Raw genomic sequence first — 19,289 nt, 5'->3', positions numbered from 1 at the left:
ACAAAAGGGAATTATATAGGTATAATTACTAATAATATATAGAACGATCCATTTTCAAAATAGGGAGAACAACTGTTTACCTCAAATTTAGCCGTTTTCCTCTCGACCCCTTTGATAGTATACTGTTCTTTTTGAGGCTTTGCAATAAGGAACACAATGTCACCGTTTATGTCACCAACACATTGACTTGGTTTCAGCTGAAAAATGACATGAAGAAATATTAATAATAAAAACATTGGCAATACTTGACTATTGTTTGTATAGTAGTTAATGTTATCTTTTCAGAGTAAATTTGACATGGCTTAGTCAGCTGTCTAAAATGAAACTCTCACGATGACAGTGAAATCAATGAAGAGCTAAACTAACTGACATCCCATTGACAAGGTAATTCATACTGTAACAATCATAAAATAATAACAATTCAATAACATAACATTTTTAAGACACTGTAACAATACCACCAACATGAACTATAATAACGATAATGATATCCCACAAACACTTTTTACTTAGGCTCACCTGAAATATATTTATTTTTTAAAACGTTTGAAGCCTAAGTTTTAGGGCTCTAATCCCAAGCTACCAATCTGTAATCATGGGCAGGGCACTAAATCAATATGTCTCTATCCTGAATTGTGAATCTCACCATAGTAGGAAGGGAATGTTGAATGGTTAAATTATTTGGTCTAAGGTGAAGTAGTCATACACCAAGGGAGCGTAGCAGGATATGAAGGGAAATTCTTTCATGCTCTAAAAAGTAAGGTTTTTGGGAATTTAGATTTGTATTTGTGTAATTTTAAGACAGAAAATAAATAACTTCACTACATAAGCATTATATTATTGTAAAGGCAATCACCATCATTAGAGATAAAAGAACCACTGTGCTGACATAAATAATAATTTGTGATTTGTATAGCACCTCCCTTTTAAAATAACCTTGAGGCGCTTGACAACTACAAAAGGAAATAGAAGAAATTATACCATGAACCTAGACACACAGAACACTTAAAGCCTAACCGAACCAAAAACAACATCTTATCTGCTATTTATGGCGAGATTCCTAATTACAAAATAAAAACAATAAAACATACATTTGAATGCTCAAATTCTGAATTTGTCACCAAGTTTAATTACAGTACTTCTTCAAATTTTACCCAATTTGGTAATGGTGACAGATTAGAATCCCTACGTAGGCACAGTAAAATTACGTATGCTGAGTTTGCAGTGCACCCTGTAATTATTTCATCAAAGAAAGCCAATTATGTTTTGTACACCCACAACAGCTCGTACACTTTCTAACTAATCTTTTCTTATTCTTTTCTGAAGTAAAATTCGCCCTTAAAATATGAACGGGATGTTTTATGTTTGGTGTGGGTTACACTTATGTTTATCAATGATTATTCTCTATTCACATCTTATACACAGTTAACTGGATTGAGTAACGATTGTTAATGAAAACTTAGAGCTTATCAAATTAAAGTTACATATCAAATAACAAACTTAGCAATTCTTGTACACAGCAACTTAATTTGCTGCAGGGAATGATTACAAGTTTGAAATACCAAATTCAAAACACAATGGATTACACTCATAAATTATATATCCAAGTTCACATATATTTAATCTAGATGTTATTGTTAGAAAAATAATCGGAGAAAATGTTTTATCATCAAGATTTCAATTTTCATTCTATAAATCAATAATGAATGATACACACAAAAAATATGGATAAAATTGTCTTTTTTTATTATATGAGCAAGTGGTCAACTTTTGCCTCGAACATCTCACATTTCAATTAGAAGACCAAAGATTTCCCACTGAACCACAGGCCTGCAAATATAAGTTGTAAACTGGACTAGATGCAGGCTTAATCTTGTGATCACAAAAGACTGGCGACATTAGAATTAGATGATACTCACTAAGACTGATTCCTCTAATGGGCTACTGGATGGCACCTTCATCATATGTGACACAGGATTTAACTTGTTCTTCCCTGCCATCATCACCAATAAATCGCTGGAAGACAGACTGGTAAGAAGAAAAACAATGTGTTGTAATATATTTCATAATTCCAACAACCATTGAATCATCTGTTTACTATATAAAGGAAGTATTTTACTTTAAGCAAAGTGAAATTATTGTACAGTATCTTAAAATTGTAGGATATCAGTGGAAGATCAAGAAATGTGAAATAGTGGGAGTGGCCATGTGAAGGACTTTCATAGTTACAGTGTGAAAACCACCTTTCCCTACCATTTTTGGGGCTGAGGTAAGAAAATTTATGATTATGGCACCATCTAGATGGCTGGAAATGGCACTCTCAAACTTAAATTTGAATAAATCTTTTTTTTCCCCCATTTTTTATATAATTTTGACAAAATTAGGGGGTGGAGGCAGGCCAGCTGTGTCCTCTTGAACTATCTGCAAATGGATATTATTTTTGGATTGGAAACCTCATGATGTAAAGCAATGTCTAACTTCAAACAATATGGAAATATACATGATTTGTTAAGATGTCTGAAACAAGCAAACATAGATTTGTACATAAACTTTTAGACAAAATCTGATCAAACGTTGTACAGATTCGACAAACAAAAATCTGTATTACCTAGTAGGCTTAATATGAAAACGCTCTTGTAACTTGTAAAGCTCTGTCCAGATTATCAAATTTTCTTTGACAAAAAACTGTTGTATGCTCATATATAGTCATGATGTGCCTATATATGGTCATGATGTAATGTCATCATGACCATATTTACAAGTAGTGTGTTCAATTCCCACCCGAATCAGGTTTAGACAAACAAAAATTGTTATTTGAATACTGTATATAAATATACATTAATGGTAAATCTGTACTTACTTAGCATCCACGGTTGCCTGGACTATTTTTCCATTTGGCATATGGACCCGTAAATTCCTAGTATTTGGTTTTGGTTTTGTCCCATTAGTTGAAGACTTGCCACTACGAGTAGCGGCATGACCATTTGTTGTATCCATATCTGGCATGTTTTGGTCCGTCTTTAATGTTTGAGGTGGTGGCGGCGCTTTACTGCGCTTAGATCTGAAAAATTAAGTTTCAGGATTTGTTTATTTCTTAGATATATATAGTAATGTATACTGAAGAATAGCTCACATCAAAGATACATAATTTATATTTTGTCTGCATCTTTTCCATCTTCCCTTTAGGCTTTAGTTTCTCTACTAGTTTGTACTTGATCCGGCTTCATAATACCAGATTTACCAAAAGTGCATTATCTATGGTTTATAGTAATTTTTGCGTATCAAAACTCAGTTTAATTTCTTTTGTTATTGTTCATATCTGTGTTAAATACTAAGGGTTTCTGAAGTAGATAATTCCCCTAGATGGCTCATGTAGCCATAAATAATAGAACAGAATTGATAATACACCAACATTGTGCAGTACTATGTACTTTATAGTATTATCAAGAATTACAACAATAGGTATGCCCTTAAAAAACAAGAGAGGATGACTATGTTAATACTGCAGGGCTACTTCATCATAATCTGTTATTTGTTCAGTAGTTACCGCTTGTCTATAAGTAAACACTTCGCCATCTGGGAACAATACTGGTAGTACTATATGCCAATACCTATCTGTATCATAATTGTACAGTGTATAATAATGAATACTGAACCAGAGTACCATGGACCACCGAGATAATATTATTAGTGAATTTATAATATTTCAATCCATGCACATTGCGCTCATACTACCATATCTAATTACAGGTGGCTGACAAGACGTCACCCAAATCGTAGGAAAATCGTTAGATGGTGGGTCTGATGGCGAATACGGCCCCCTGAACCTCTGCTGGCAGTGCCACTATTGTTGCTCCCCTTATAAAAAATTGTTGTACTCCAGGTGCACTTTTCATCTATGCCCCAAAATACTCTATATTAACAATACTTTACTTTTTCAATTATACACCATGCAGAAATAGCCATCAAACTTTCATGCTGTATACAGTAGATTTCTTTAACACATTTTGCTTTAATAGAGAATTGTCTCAGCACCAGTTAACAACAAAGTGTTCAATGTCCATGAAAAAGTGCTCTAAATTATAAAAATTTTTAATTCTTTCTAGCAACTCATTGTCATCTGCATACCATACTTAATTGTTAGGCACGCTTCATGTTGTTACGATTCTGCAGTACAGTGGACATTGTTTTCATTCCAGCAATTATACTAATTACTTTCCCATACAAGTAGTATTATTGTTGTCTTTGTGTAACTGCATAAGCATTGATAGAACCTGTGTTAGTAATTGTAGACATGAATTACACACGATAGTTAACATGAGCAGTGGAGACAATACCTAAATATCAAAAATTAAACAATCAAATCAAACAATAAATTAATGTATAAAAGAATTGATCCTCTTAAGTTAACTTCAATACGACATAGGCCTAAAAAATTCAGTTTCGATGATTTACAATTTTGTTAGTGTTTTGACAATCAATTTGAGTATCTGCAAGGAAGCAGCATTATTTATCTATTAATTAGAAAGAAAAAAATTTCCATTCTAATTTTCAATTGAAAGTAAACAAAAAGCATAAGGAATTCAATCATTGTCAGGTCTCTCAGTCACCTACAGTAAGAAGCTTAACTATGATTTATTGTAAATATAGATTATATTGATTTGTTATTACAAAGATGCAATAATAAATGAGTTACTGTATATCCGGTAGGCTTCCAGGTAGTGATTTTACTACCGATTCAACTATACAGTTATATCATCATGTGACCCTCAATGTTTTAGGACTGTTTTTATGAGGCTTTAGAGTGGAGAGCTAAATATCTGTGACCTTTACACTCTACACAAGCAGTACACTACAAGGGAGGGTGATTTGAACTATTCTACATTGCATGAAAATGCTGATTCATAATAATAACATGCAATATTTAAAATAATTAATTTTGTTGGACCGATTATATATAATGCAACCATGGACATAATATACATTTTTATGTAACCAAGTACAGTATACTGACTTTTAATGGTTTTGCAAAATCAAAATTTTTTATGTACACTTTCAGAGGAGAGGGAGGGGTACCAAAAAAGAGTTCTGTTTGTACACTTACCAAAATGTTGATAATTGTGAATGACCCCTAACCTTAAAGCTCTTATTCTACAAACTGTAATCAGACTAGACTAGACTTCAGACTAGAACTTCAACTAGTTGTAGCTGCAACCTCAATTGTAAACTACAAGATATTTTGACTACTGCAATTACAGAACACAGTATTCGTAGTGTATCATATATAACGACAAGAGATTATGAGGTTTTAAGAGTGGAGAGCTGAATGACTGGGCCCTCAGCATGCTAGCTATATTCAAACAGGAATTAAGAATTGGGGAAATAACTGCTACTAGAGAAAGATCATGTACCTTGGTATGATTTGAACCAATGACTCTGGAATTGGGAGAGTGAAGATCAAAACCACCCAGCTACATCTCGACTTAAGAGCATTTGCCTGTACATTTTGTAGTCCTACAATACAGTCTATACAAAATGTTATGATGTTGACTTTGAAAAATTAAATTTGATTGTGACTTGTTTCTATTTCTGTCTTTTATGATTAACAAAACAAACATGATAACCACAGTGACAAAAACAGAGCTGAAGCCTAAATAACTGCTGTTCCTACTGTATGACTGGCTTATAATTGTACAACAAAAATGTTTCTAAAATGCCGCACATTTGTTTAAATATAAATATAATACAATATACTACTGTACATGTGAACTATACAAATGTTGAAAAAAAAAATCATATTTTAATCACTTTCTGAGGTTCTACCATATGCAATTTTTCATTCATTACTATTAAATTACCAAAATCCATGCCAATTAATTCCGACTTCCTATTCCGAAAAAAAACAAAACAAATTAAAAAAAATAGACAGGAAATATTGTACAACCCTAGAAATCTGCCTTTTCACAGTGATTGTCAAAGGCCTCTAAATTCAACATAATCTATCATAACTGGTTTTTAAATATATTTAATTTTCTAAACATTCATTATTTATATTCAGTTTTCGAATGTGAACATCCAAAACGGTACTTCATGTTATTACTCTGAATACTGGGAAACAGTAAAGCAGGGCACACACAAAGCCATCTGCTCGATTGTTGGTGAAGTCTAAGCTGATTGTCGTTGAATGTTATCCATTTGAGGCACCTCGTTCAGTTGCATGTAGAGTAGTACATGGATAATGTCAGCCGATGCTAGTTGGCCCAACTGCTTTAGTCATGCATGATATGTAACAAGTGGGGGCTCCAGAAATTGCACACATGGGGCCCGATAGGTCAAACAATGAGTCCAAACCACAAACCAAGGGGGGGGGGGGGGACTAGAACCTCAATCAAAAACTATATCAAATATTGAATCGTTCATTCAGTACTGCAGGATAAGTTATCCTTGCAATTATAAATTTTAATATTACTTTAAAAGTCTGCAGATTTTTTAGACCAACTAAAAAATAATAATCAATTAAGTAATAATGCATGCTGATTGGTCAAATTAAAGTTAGACACAATTTTTAAGCAAACCAATAAGATCAAACTTTGATAGGCAGGATGTTAATAGCATTAGTAATGGAAATTACCAATGTGTGTGGCTAGGTTCATATAGAGGAATCAGCTGATTAAAAAAAAAAAATTTCATTTAATTAACAATTATGCATTACTTTATAACTATTAGATGTATATTTATAATTCCATCAATTCCCACCCAAATCACTGGTGAAATTTTATTCACAAGTATTTGGGAATCTACTGAGCATATATATTCTACTATATTCATATACTAGCAAATTGTAATATTTGAATAATTATCACCTAGCAATATCAACTTTCATAATTAACTTGAGTAATTAATTAATCACCTATTGATTAATTCATGCATACAACTGTGTTAAAATGATTTAACATTGTTGCGAATACAAAATAATTTTAAAATTGAATATATTCTAATACTTTTAAAAATGTATTAAATATGAAATACATTTTTAAATTATGACTGTTTAAAGTTGGTCAAACATTCCTAATAATTTTTTTTTTGTTACTTTTTTTGTTATTAGTTTAACATTCAATTATTATTCCTATTAGTAATGAACATCAAAGGAAATGATTATGAAGGAAATGCAATTTACAGGAGCTATAACTGAATGGTAATGTGTCCTAATTTGCAATGAACTTTAATATTCGAATACTGTACTCTGTGTATTCTAAAAATTCTACTAAATTATGAGTCTTCTTAAAATAACTACAGTCACTGATATCCAGAACTTGTTGAAATAAAAGTAGCAGAGGCTAAACACTTTGTATTCACCACAATAAATTATAAAAAAATACATAACACTAATAATTACTTAGTGTATCTTCAAAAAAATTAAAACATTATTAACATGGAGTTATTAAATAATAAAAACCAAGCAGGCTTCTTATATTACTTTATATTTTTTTCCATGTACTTAAAATTGTATATAAATATTTAAAGTTCACCATCTTTTCCTAAAATTGAATTCACTTCACTGATTTCATTGAATGTTACCAAAAACATTTGGCTTTGCCAAATCCTTATAAATTTGCTTGAGTAATCTGATTTATTTTTTTCAACCAAAACTTTATTTAATTATCAAATTTATTAAATAATTAAACATACTGTTCAATACAAGAATGCATAACTGTACAGTACTTGTTTTATACAGCTATTTGGGATTTGTTTTATAGGCGGTATGCTTAATATCTTATTTAAAATTATAGTTTCAATGTTCTATTTTCATTTACATCCTTTTGCTGTCTTGTATCTATCACTTTCTTGGGCAGTGTCATAGAGAGCTTCAATTATTAATTATTTCCTCCTTGAATGGTTATTTAACTGAAGCAACTAAAAATAATTTTGTTAGATTAACTTCCAAAAGCATTGGTGACTGTAAAGACAAATTGGTGTTCTCAACCTTGAGTATATTCCAGCTTTAAGATAAACTAAAGTTATTGATTCTTTTAACTAAAATAACTACAATCAAGATGGAAACATCGTGACCCAGAGTCTATTATACTGAAAGTGCAATTACAGTACATCCCAGAATAATCTACAGAATAGCATTGAAAGGATTCAGTAAGAAGCTTATGCTATTTGACATCCAACTGAATGTTGAATAGGGATACTGAATTAACAAAGCTAATTTCAAAGCATAATCACGCCCATCTAATAAACTTAATCTTTGTGTCAGCATATATAACATACTCATTCCATTTTATAATTTAATCAAGACTATCCTATAAATAATAATGAAGTAAATAATGATGTTATTGGTTAATTAATTACATTCACGTTTTCCTGTTAACTTGGACAAAGATTTTAATTCCTGAAGTTCAGATAGTAAAATCAAAGTATGCATAATCAATAATTTTTTTTTAAAGTATCATCTGTATTCAAATTTGAAAAAAAAAAAAAATCAGTCAAATATAAACTTTGCTTATTTAAAATTTTTAAAAAAATATATAATTTATTATAAAATTTTAATGATAAACAAATTAAAACAATTCAGTTTCACAGAGTTTTTACCACAAAAATCTTTACTATTGATTGAAGAGTAAATATGAAAGAATACAGGAATCGTATCACTTATGCGTTAATTGGCAAGGAATAATATTTTCTAGTTAATTTTCAATTGAATTGAAGGCTTATTAAACTTACTAATATGTCAAGCTAACATGTAGTTTGACAAAGACAATTTGTTATTTATTTATTTCAAAAATCGTCCAATAGAAATACTTTGTTGCCACTTACAATTGAAAATTGCAAAATAAACATAAATATAATAATGTATCACAGTTCTAAAATTAAAATTGAAGACATTTAAAAAAAATTATAAAAAATTATTATTATTTTCATTATTGCTGTATAGATATTATATGTAAACAATTTATTCTTGGACCTAAATACTAATCATGTTTATTAATGTCAATGTATAACGATGCTTATTTTTAAATACAAATTATGATAAAACAATGCTTTGGCAATAACATAAATATCATAAATCTGTTTAAATAAAACAGATGCTAGGAAATGAGTAACATTCAATGTTTGATGACAAGTTGATACATACTACTGTAAAATACTCCATCATCCACCACACCTCCAATAGATAAATGTCATTCTCTATATTATTACTGTATACTATATCAGTAGCGAATATAGGGGTATGTGGGGGTGCATGTCCCCAAAAAATACTCATACTCACCCAGTCGTCCCCAACCCCAAAAAATCAAGCTCAAGTAGTTAAAAAAAAACTAAAAATAACTTTATTTTGGATGCTAGCCCCCTTCACCTTATCATCCAGCCCCAATTCACCTTCGCGCCCCCATCATCCCCCACTTCAAGACTCCTAGATCTAAACATTACTGTACTGTATGTGCAAGAAAATTTAAACAATTTCAATTCTTACACATAATGATGTAATATGACAAGAAAATTTAATTGCAGTTGTCTGAAAAAAAAAATAACAAAACAGTGCCACGACAATAAGATGGTGTCTATAAATAGCAGTCCAAATAAATTATCAAGGGAGGTATAGGAAAAATCAATTACATCATACAAGGAAAAATGTGAAAATATTATTATTAAGGTTTTACACTAGATGAGATACAGTACAGATTGTGAAGATATAATGCACTATTGTAATGGGATTGAGATTTGGTTACCTTCCGTTTAGTACAATCCTTTCCACTTAGCAAATGTACACAACAGGAACCACAAATAAGTAAATGCTCAATTTTCTTTATGAAAGCTAATTCCATCTGTGTGTGGGGATTTGCAGGGGGGGGGAGATAATAAGAATAAGACACACAGGTCAGAAAATTTCCCCATTGCGATCCTTTTGAGCTAATAACCCTTCTCTAGATTAATAAATAGAAATAAAATAAAAAGTCTACAATACAACAGAAGGCTTTCCATGCGATACAAGTATAGTACAGGTCACAATATATGGAACATTTGGCAAGGCGTTACTGTATCTTCAATGGTTACAGGTTCAATTCCCACAATAGTCACAGTGATTCCTTGCACAACTTGCTATACTAGGTCAGAAACAGTTTTTCAAAATTTACAAGTTTATGAAAATGGAAACACAGTTCAAACACAGGTAGTACGTTCTCTACAGGATACAGAGTGGCTGAGTCAGTCGTAGTAAAATATCGAGACGTCAAATAAAAGGCTAAATATCAGGATTTTAAGGTTTCCCACTTACAAATTATGGGAAATGCATTTAAACTTGGATTTTCCTTGGGAATTTTTTCTAATGGAAGTTATCATTTACAGTAAGGGTTAGTACATTTTGATCAAATTGATAATTTAATCAAAAACATCACAAAATTGCTGTATTTAATTAAATATAGTATTTTTCTTTTGATTTAAAACAAGTGAATTATGCCTGTATAAAATTAGTTATATTTAATTACAACAGCTTTCCCCTTTTTAAAAATAATGTAGTTTGTTAGTCAATATTACTGTGTGTTAATGAAAAGAACACATTATATTTTATTTTTTATTTTTTTCAACAATATTTTGTGAGGGTGTTCCATCGAGCCAGAGCTGATCAACTGGGACCCTTAGTACATGCAATCAAAGACAAAAGAATAAAAATTTAACTCAACCTTTAACATTAAAACAAACATGGTAATTACGAATTCATTTATTTGCAATTCAGTACACAATGACACTGTGAAAACCGAAAGGTCCACTGATTAATCACAGATAAGAAAGTATAATACATACTCCAAGTATCGAAATTCACGCCATCGTGACGGGATTCAATATTTCGACATTAATTAGGTCGTCATCAGGAATGATGACGACATAATTAATGTCGAAATATTGAATCCCAACACGATGGCGTGAATTTCAATACTTGGAGTATGTATTATACTTTCTTATGACACTGTGAGTTATGGGTTATTCTCCTACCTACAGTACCTTGTAAAATTAAAATTCTACAAGCATATTAACTATTTTGGAAATTCAATCATTTTTACAATTTCAATTTTCATATAATTTAATATATTTTCCTTCATTATGTATGTTGATTTGATTTTACTATGAATATTTGAAAACTGTTTGGTTTCTTTTAATTAATTTATAAAGCTATTTTGGTCGTAGGTTTTTGAATTGTTAGTTCAATTTTTCATATTCTTTTTATTTTTCTATATATTATTTTGTACTGTACTATAATATGGACAATATTTTTCCAAAATAAAAGATTCAATTTTGATTTGATTACCTCTATTTATGAAGACCAATTATGTTACTATTTACAATACCACAGTTTGCACAAAAGCAGATGTTGGCACAACATGTTAAATGTACATCCAAACTACGTTTTGCATTCAACAAGTTGAACCACTGACCATTAAACACGACAACAGCTGCTGAATAACGAACAAGTGAACACTGGTGTAAGATCAAGAAACGATACATATAACGCCTACTTAACTTATAATATGTTGTTAGTCGTGCACTTGAGTATTTTATGCAAAACATACAGCACACCACCTATAAGACCTACAGTACTGTGTTGGTTTATACGTTGAACCTGTTGTTTGCAAGACTTCAATGGAAGTCATACTGCGAAACCAGACCGTCTGTAAGGTCAAATTCAAAAAAGCATGTTACTCATCCCCATCTCGATCTTTTTTTGTCCTGCCGCTTAGGTTATTTTTTTTTTTTTACTTACTTTCAGATTTACAAACCATTCTTGTAACCTTTATGGGATTAGTTTTTCTTTTCAATTAAATCCTTTATCAACAGGAATTTGCTGTGGGCCAATAGATTTTTACAACATTATCTTTCCACTACAGCAGCAAACATATTTATTATTTGCAGAATGATAACACTGATTGCATTCACTTACCACAATGGACAAGTAGATAATTGATAGATAATAAAATGAAATATTATATTTATCTACATTGTGGGAACTGCTAATTTAATGACTTGTTGACTATTTTCTATTTTACAAGATATGCAGTGTCAGTACAGTTAGACAATCTTTTAGAAATACATGCATACCTATAACCTGTCAGGGTCAATTTTTTTTTTCAAAATGCTCATTCAGCAAAAAATTGCTAAGGGCTTTAAATTGTTCAGGGCTCGATTTAGTACTAGCCCGGCGTACAATGTCTAGTAAAAACCGCTCCGGGCTAGCCTATTTACTCCTCATGTTGCCCGGTTTCTAGTGGAGAATTAGCAAGAAAAACATTTTCTTTAAAATAAAAAAATAAAAAAAGCGGAACTTTCGAGACAATCTCTGCACAGGAGGTACCGCAGCACAGAGAGTACACTCTAGCTAGCTTTCAGCTCTCCACATGCGTGAGTGTTTAATTATTAAGATGATCCCAAGTCATTCACCAACCACTACAGGAGGATGGCATGTTAATTTAGGTAGTTAGAACATTTAATTTTATTACTACCTTATATTCATATTATTTTGATATAATGATATTTTTTAAATGTTCAACTTTTAATAATAAGTACTTCAATGCTATAGGTAGGCTAGGCTAGCCTAGGCCCTAGGTCTTGTCTAGGCCTAGCCTAGCCTAGGTAGCCTAAGCAAGATTTATTGCCATTAGAGGTGAGTGACTTGAGACCTAAATATTTAACAGATGCATTGGTTCGATTGATTTCTGGGCCCTTTGTTAAATATTAGAAAGCCAAAGTTATAACCAGGGAGATGTAAAACATGCTCATCTGTCCCTGTTATAACCAGAGTCGATTTTGCAGCATGGGTGATTTTTTTTAAATTTATTTATTCAACAAAATTTTGAGAGGGTAGCTCAAACAGCAATGCTACAGAAATTATGAAATTGCAAATCAACCTTCAAATTTAATTGTCGCTAATAAATATTTAGAAACAAAATTTTTTCCTGTCTGTGGTCTAGTAAAATATTCTGTGGGCTAGTAAAATCTCTAGTAAACTAGCCCAGTGGGCTAGTTACCAAAAAAAGTTAGGGCATGCCCTGTTGTTTAATTTATCTCTACAGCAGCAGTAACATTTATTATTTGCAAATGATGATTCTGTTGCACTCATTTAATATGACAATTCAATAACACAAGAGTAGTAAATAATAATCATAATGTGAAATATTAATTTATATGCATTGACAGAATTGCTTGTTGTTAATAACTTGTTAAATTAATCTTGCTCGACTAAACATAAATAGCTGGTTTACCTTTAAGCCAGCAGGCTCTGAATTATTTATACACCATCTAACCATTCTATACAGTAATAAACACACCACAAACATGAATGTAAAATTGTAACAGATTTAATTTTGAATATTTTAAATATTTCTGATATTGGGTACTTACAGTCTCGATTTGATGCTCCTTTTTCTTCCAGGCATCGTAATAAAAATTAATTTAAGTAACAGAAATACTATCAATTAGCAAAATTGCCTCAAATCACACGCACAGATTTTGTAGAAGTTCACACTTATTTAGCGAATGGTGATCGATTACTAACTCCTTCCGTACAAGAATTGACTAATTCTTTCAGAAGACTTCCAGGATGGAGGGACGGATTACACTATGTTGGAAACATTTCCGCAATAATAAGACTGGAGCTGACAATCATAAAGTCGTCAAGTCATGCTAATATTGAAGACAGAAAGTAAAAATCAAACAACATCCAAGGATCCCAAAGCGAATCAAGGACAATGTCAAGTCTTGTTCCTGGTACAGGCGTTCACATTAACCTTTTTATTCCTTCTATAGGCCTAGTGGTATTAACTGCTGCAAAAGCTCTTACCAAGACTTAATATCCTCTTATATAAATTAGAAGTTCAAAGAACGATCAGGTTAGCAGGTTGAAGATTTATTTAATACAAAAAAACAATCTAGAAACAATCAACCGTTGTGAATATCAAAGCGGAAAGTAACTGTTAACTTTGAACATAAACTTGACAGTCTACTACTCGAGGTATAATTAAGGCACCTTATCTACAGAAAGATATTGTCAGGGTCTTTCCTGAAAGGGGCGTACGTAAAGTTTAAGCCGCAGTATTGTGCCTCTTAACAAACAACCCACACTGCTTTTCTTTTGATATGTACATGTCTATTCTTTTCATTTTGAAAGCTCTTTCTCAACACCAATGAATGCATGCACTCTCTACTATGATTTTATTAATCATGCCTGACTGATTTTTGCCAACGAATCTCCACTCTACACCGTACATTCCAATCCCAAACAATACTTGATATTATTTTTGGCTGATTTTCAACATAGATGCTTTTTTTTGTTTACAAAGTGAATATATCATAACAAATGAAATATTTTGAAATCATAAAATTGAAAGGAGAATATGTGATACAGTATATATGAGATACATATCACAAGATCTCCTCTTGATATCTGACAATACATTCCAATCCCAACCAACACTTGATGTTATTTTTGGCCGATTTGCAAATGCCGTCATCACGGCAGTACACAGCAGCCGTTTCCACACGACTTCTCACCTTCCTATTCAAATTATTAATAATAATATTACTTAGTGTACAGTATATTCTTTATAGTATTTCCTTATAAAATCAGATCAGTTTATCAGATTGGGTTGAATATTTGTACTCCAACTTGAAAACGTTAATAGACAATTTGTAAACTCAATAATTTTTAACTTTCATTGCATTTTGAGTGTTTTATACTGAATAAATAAGTAAATTAAAATATTTTATAAATATAAGATTGATATTTACATGGTTTTATTATGTCTTCTTTTGAAGTTCCTAGTAAAAACACTTCTTTCACATGGGTCTTTACACAATAAATTATATAAGAATTAAATCAAATGTTTTTCTGTGCCTTCCCTTAGCCAATATAGAAATTGTTAATAATTATAATTTTATTTATATATTTCCACCAACAGCCACTTACAGGTAAGAAAAAATGTAAAATACAATACAGTAATTGTATAAAATGTGATGCAGTTAGTACAATACCTTGACAGGAAAAAGAAAACAGCGATGTTAGGGACAAATTCCCAACACTTCAACTAACCAATGCGAAGACTTGGAATATTATAGTGCAAGACGTAAAACAATTCTTTGACTAATACTGTAGTTACACACATGAATAGTGTAATTGCTCTCTTCCTACTCAAAGTACCTCCTTCCTACAATACAATGGCAATTCACACATATCACAATGATCAAATTGGATTAGCATAAAATTGGTATCATACTGTACAAGTCTCGACAGCGAGCATGTTTCCTTATCATGCACTTGCCAATTGTAGTCCCGCCCCCTACCCCGGGTCTTATAGCGGGACACTGGCCGGGACTGAACCGGGGCATACACATAGTTGTGTCCCCGCAGTGCCGGGATGACCTCCTAAGATTCACCCGTAGATGTAACTGGTATCGAAAGTGCCAGGAATTTTACATGTTAGAGTAGCCAGGGCTTCGGATGTAGTGCTGTCAAATGGTCTGGTCTAAAGTACCTATAGCTATTTGCCTACACCAAGTCTAAGCACTCAGCAATTGCTGCGTGTTTTGGTAATTAAAATATCGTCTACTGGTACTCTAGGACTACCATCATGGTTTCAATTTTTTATAGATCACAGTATAAATTACATAATAAAATTTGAACCTCCACCACACAACGACGGGGACCGAGGTGACGTGCGTGTGTTGCGTGAAAATTTGTGTGAACTATGTATTCGACCTAGTTTGTGTAAAAAAATACACAAGTAGGCCTAGTGATCTAAGTCAAGGAAATGTATTTCTATTATTACTGTATTAATTTTCTTATTTAATTTATATTTGATACGGAATAAATTCTATCAATCAGTTAAATCAATCAATCAATCAATTTTCTTTTTCTATGATCAATCAATATGCATTTTTCCAAACTTTCATGGACACCTGCCTAGTGATACGCATGCGTAGTGCTTCCATCAAGCAACCTCATCTACTTGCCTACAGCCTCTGTTGCCACTACAGTACCCACCCATCCACCCACCCGTCCCCGGGTAACAAAATCCTGAATCAGCTACTGGCAGCTGCAAAATTTATAGAGAAAAATGAACTAGAACGAAAACATTTTGGTGTTAGAAACATCCGTTCTAATTATGCATCTACAATAAAAACCGTGGGCAGATAACAAGCCTCGTAGAAGTTATGTCAGGTTAAAATATTCTGTCTGAAGTTTTTTCCGATTGAAAGAGTTTGATGGAATGAACTTCCTTTATCCATTCGCCTTTCAATGGTTTCACCTGATTTAACAGCTATTTGAGGTGTTTGAGAACGTTTTGTTGTTCTACAGGTTGTCATTCAAAAGTAACCATGGAGAGTTGCTGAGCTGGAAATGCATTAAGAACAAACCAGTGGGTCACAGGTACAAATATGGTCATCTTTATTTTATTTTTGTGGTAATATTTTATGTTTATCAAAGTACATCAGTTTCATAATCAAGATCCTTTAAAGGGGGTTTTCACAGTGCTGAGGTATGGAGTTCACCCAGCAGCTATGGTGATGTTCAAAAGAAGAATTCTTGTTGGGAAAGGGGTGTCAGAGGATGAAGCTCTCTGGAGATGGAGCTGAATTATTTATTTGGAAGTTTTTAATCATCAATTATAACAAGAAAATTGTTTTCTAAAATATTTACAAATGCATTAAATATGCACAGATCTTTAAATTGGCTGAATATCTACTTGAAAGTATATATTTAAGCTACGTCTCCCAGGCAGTTGACAACTACAGTCACTTAATTCTTTAAAATGAGCAATTTAAGATTTCAATTCTTTTGATGGTTTTATAGATTTTAACCACAAAATAAAGTGCTGGAATTTTTCCAACATATGTTATAATATTGGATTATTATAACGACAATGATTAGACTCCACAGTACCACTATTATGATTACATTGAATAGATCATTGGCAATGAAAGTTAGAGATAAATTCAAAAAAAGATTGCGATCTCTTTTATTGATCTTTTTACAAAGAAAAAAGATAACGATAGATTAGTACACCTTATATAAATATAAATGTTGCATACCAGAAGATAAGTCTGTATGTAACAAGTGCACCTGGCTTTTTACCATGAATATTCTCAGTGCCACCCAGAAATGTTGCACACTGAACTGTACCATGGAAGCTAAATGTCGCAATTAAATATACACAAGATAAACAAACTATTCTAAATACAATTATTGTTGTGACATTTAATTGGATCTATAACTACATATTGACACTGTATGTATTGTATCTAAAAATATATACAGTCAAACTGAATATTTAATTTTGTATGTATTAATATTCTAAAATTTCTAAGTTATAACTTAATAAATACTCATTATATATCAGATTCTCAGTTATTAAATGAAAATAAATATATAGTAATAAAAATAAAAAATTAATATCAAAATAAAAGCAAATTAATATACATTCTAATATGATATTGAGCAACATTTAAATGGAAAAATTAATGTTTAGCAATTTGGCAAATTTAGTATGAAAATGAAAGCATTATAAATTGAAATTTGATTAGCAGATAAACCAAAATACAAACAGTGAATTTAATAGCTTTTTGGCTAATTAGCCAAATTCAGCTTGGGTTAGGAATTGGCGATTTTGCAAATGATGGCTTAACCATGATGACTGATAAAGTAGAATCAACAAGTAACTATTTAAATAAATTAAATAAACATAAATTGAAAAAAAATAATACATATTTTGTTAATATAACCATGATAAAACTAAAGAACTTTAAATAACAATAAAGTAAATGCAAAAAAAAAAAAAAAACCACCAAAATGGTAAATTTGTTGTTAGTACTTACAATGAATTGGTTTCTATAATATCCATTATAATTAATTTGAAAAATCAAAAGTCAAAAACTGTTATCTTGTGTTTAGTCAGTGAATGCATTTCATAAGTTGCAGTCTAACATAAGCAAACGTGCAGTAACTGGATCCTGGTGCAGTGAATGTTGTTGCTCCAATCAACATAAACTCCAATAAATCCTACAAAAAGTGTGAAAATCAGGACACAAATGATACAGTAGTTAGTATAATTTGTGGTATATATTTAAGGTATGGTATGAATTTGTGTAATTTCATAAAAATGGAAACATGTGTATTTAAAAATATGTTGTGCCATTTGGTATGAACATGAAGCATACTACAGTATATTAGATTGAAAATAGAATATGTGCACAGAAGTTAAAAAGCATAACATTTGGATGCAATTAGGAGAATGTAATGAGCCAATCCATTATTAAATAACAGAGGTGGTGTGGCCATACTTTAGAACAAGTTTCAGTGAAATTAGTATCATAATATCTGTCTCTGAATTCCTCACTTATTTATAACTCAATTTAATTTTTGTTTTAATTAACTGATTGAATTCAGAAAATATATAGTACAGGCTTAATGTTGATTCATCATAGCCTATGTACTGTACAAGCACTGGAGCAAGAAGTGTTCAGTCGTCGTGAGAAAAAGGGGATAATTTTACCCCTGTTGTTTTCTAACCAAGTTTCAACATTCCTTAGTAAATGACATTTATTCCACTCTTCCCCCTGTGTCCTTTGGTTTTAACATCTATACTTATATTTCTGAGCAGGCATGGTAATAAATTAAAAAATATATGTATGAATATGATTGTATTATATTAAAATTAACAAGTAAACCAAAATTATTCCAAAATAGATAACTACTAATTTATAATTTATTTGTAATTTATAATTAGGTAGGCATAATTTAGTTGTTAGCATAGAGGAACAATTTGCCAATTAATATTGAGGAATAGTAAACACATGTTTTACAGGCCATCGAGTATTATATGTAATTATGATAGAATAGGCTAGACGGGCACCATTGATTTCTGGACACAAAAAACAGAGCTGTCAAATATAAAAAGATAACACTAGGCCAGTAGCCACATTGATTTTTTGGACAAATGTGTACATTCTCTGTATTCCAGGTACTGACAGTCCTGGCCTTAGCTAGACTTATCACTTGTTGAAAAGCGGCCGTCCCAAGGCAAAATAACGTAACTGACATTTTTGTTGATTTTCAGATAATATCATTTGGAATATATTACACACGTCTGAATTACTTGTGAAAATTTCAGGTCTCAATGACGAGTCGTTTCAGAGATAGTGCTTACCACCTATCCACTTTAATCACAAAACTTTAAATCTAGTGATTTTCCGTGGCAAAACAACGTAACTACAAGGTTATGGGGCAAAACAATGTGACT

At 31.5% G+C, this 19,289-nt stretch overlaps 1 protein-coding gene across 15 annotated transcripts in view; it reads right to left on the bottom strand.

Annotated features, from left to right (window-relative positions):
* LOC117124667 (proteoglycan 4-like) overlaps nt 1-19,289 on the bottom strand; it is a 42,692-nt gene that overhangs the window by 22,420 nt on the left and 983 nt on the right. For 8 of the 15 annotated variants that reach the window (XM_033270984.1, XM_033270979.1, XM_033270990.1 and 5 more), the window contains exons 1-4: nt 13,396-14,036; nt 2,861-3,061; nt 1,920-2,028; nt 81-197 (exon numbers count right to left, since the gene is read on the bottom strand). In XM_033270984.1, coding sequence (XP_033126875.1) covers nt 81-197; nt 1,920-2,028; nt 2,861-3,061; nt 13,396-13,430 — 462 coding nt within the window. In that variant the 5' untranslated portion in view covers nt 13,431-14,036. Of the gene's footprint in view, nt 1-80; nt 198-1,919; nt 2,029-2,860; nt 3,062-13,395; nt 14,037-17,865; nt 18,050-19,289 lie in introns of those variants that run through there. The other 7 variants (XM_033270991.1, XM_033270986.1, XM_033270993.1 and 4 more) reach the window with 5 other exon arrangements.

The sequence above is a fragment of the Anneissia japonica genome, unplaced genomic scaffold (assembly GCF_011630105.1).
Source record: "Anneissia japonica isolate Jap-2015-1 unplaced genomic scaffold, ASM1163010v1 scaffold284709_len978187_cov192, whole genome shotgun sequence".
Taxonomy (NCBI): domain Eukaryota; kingdom Metazoa; phylum Echinodermata; class Crinoidea; order Comatulida; family Comatulidae; genus Anneissia; species Anneissia japonica.
This window is presented reverse-complemented; position numbering and strand designations above follow the sequence as displayed.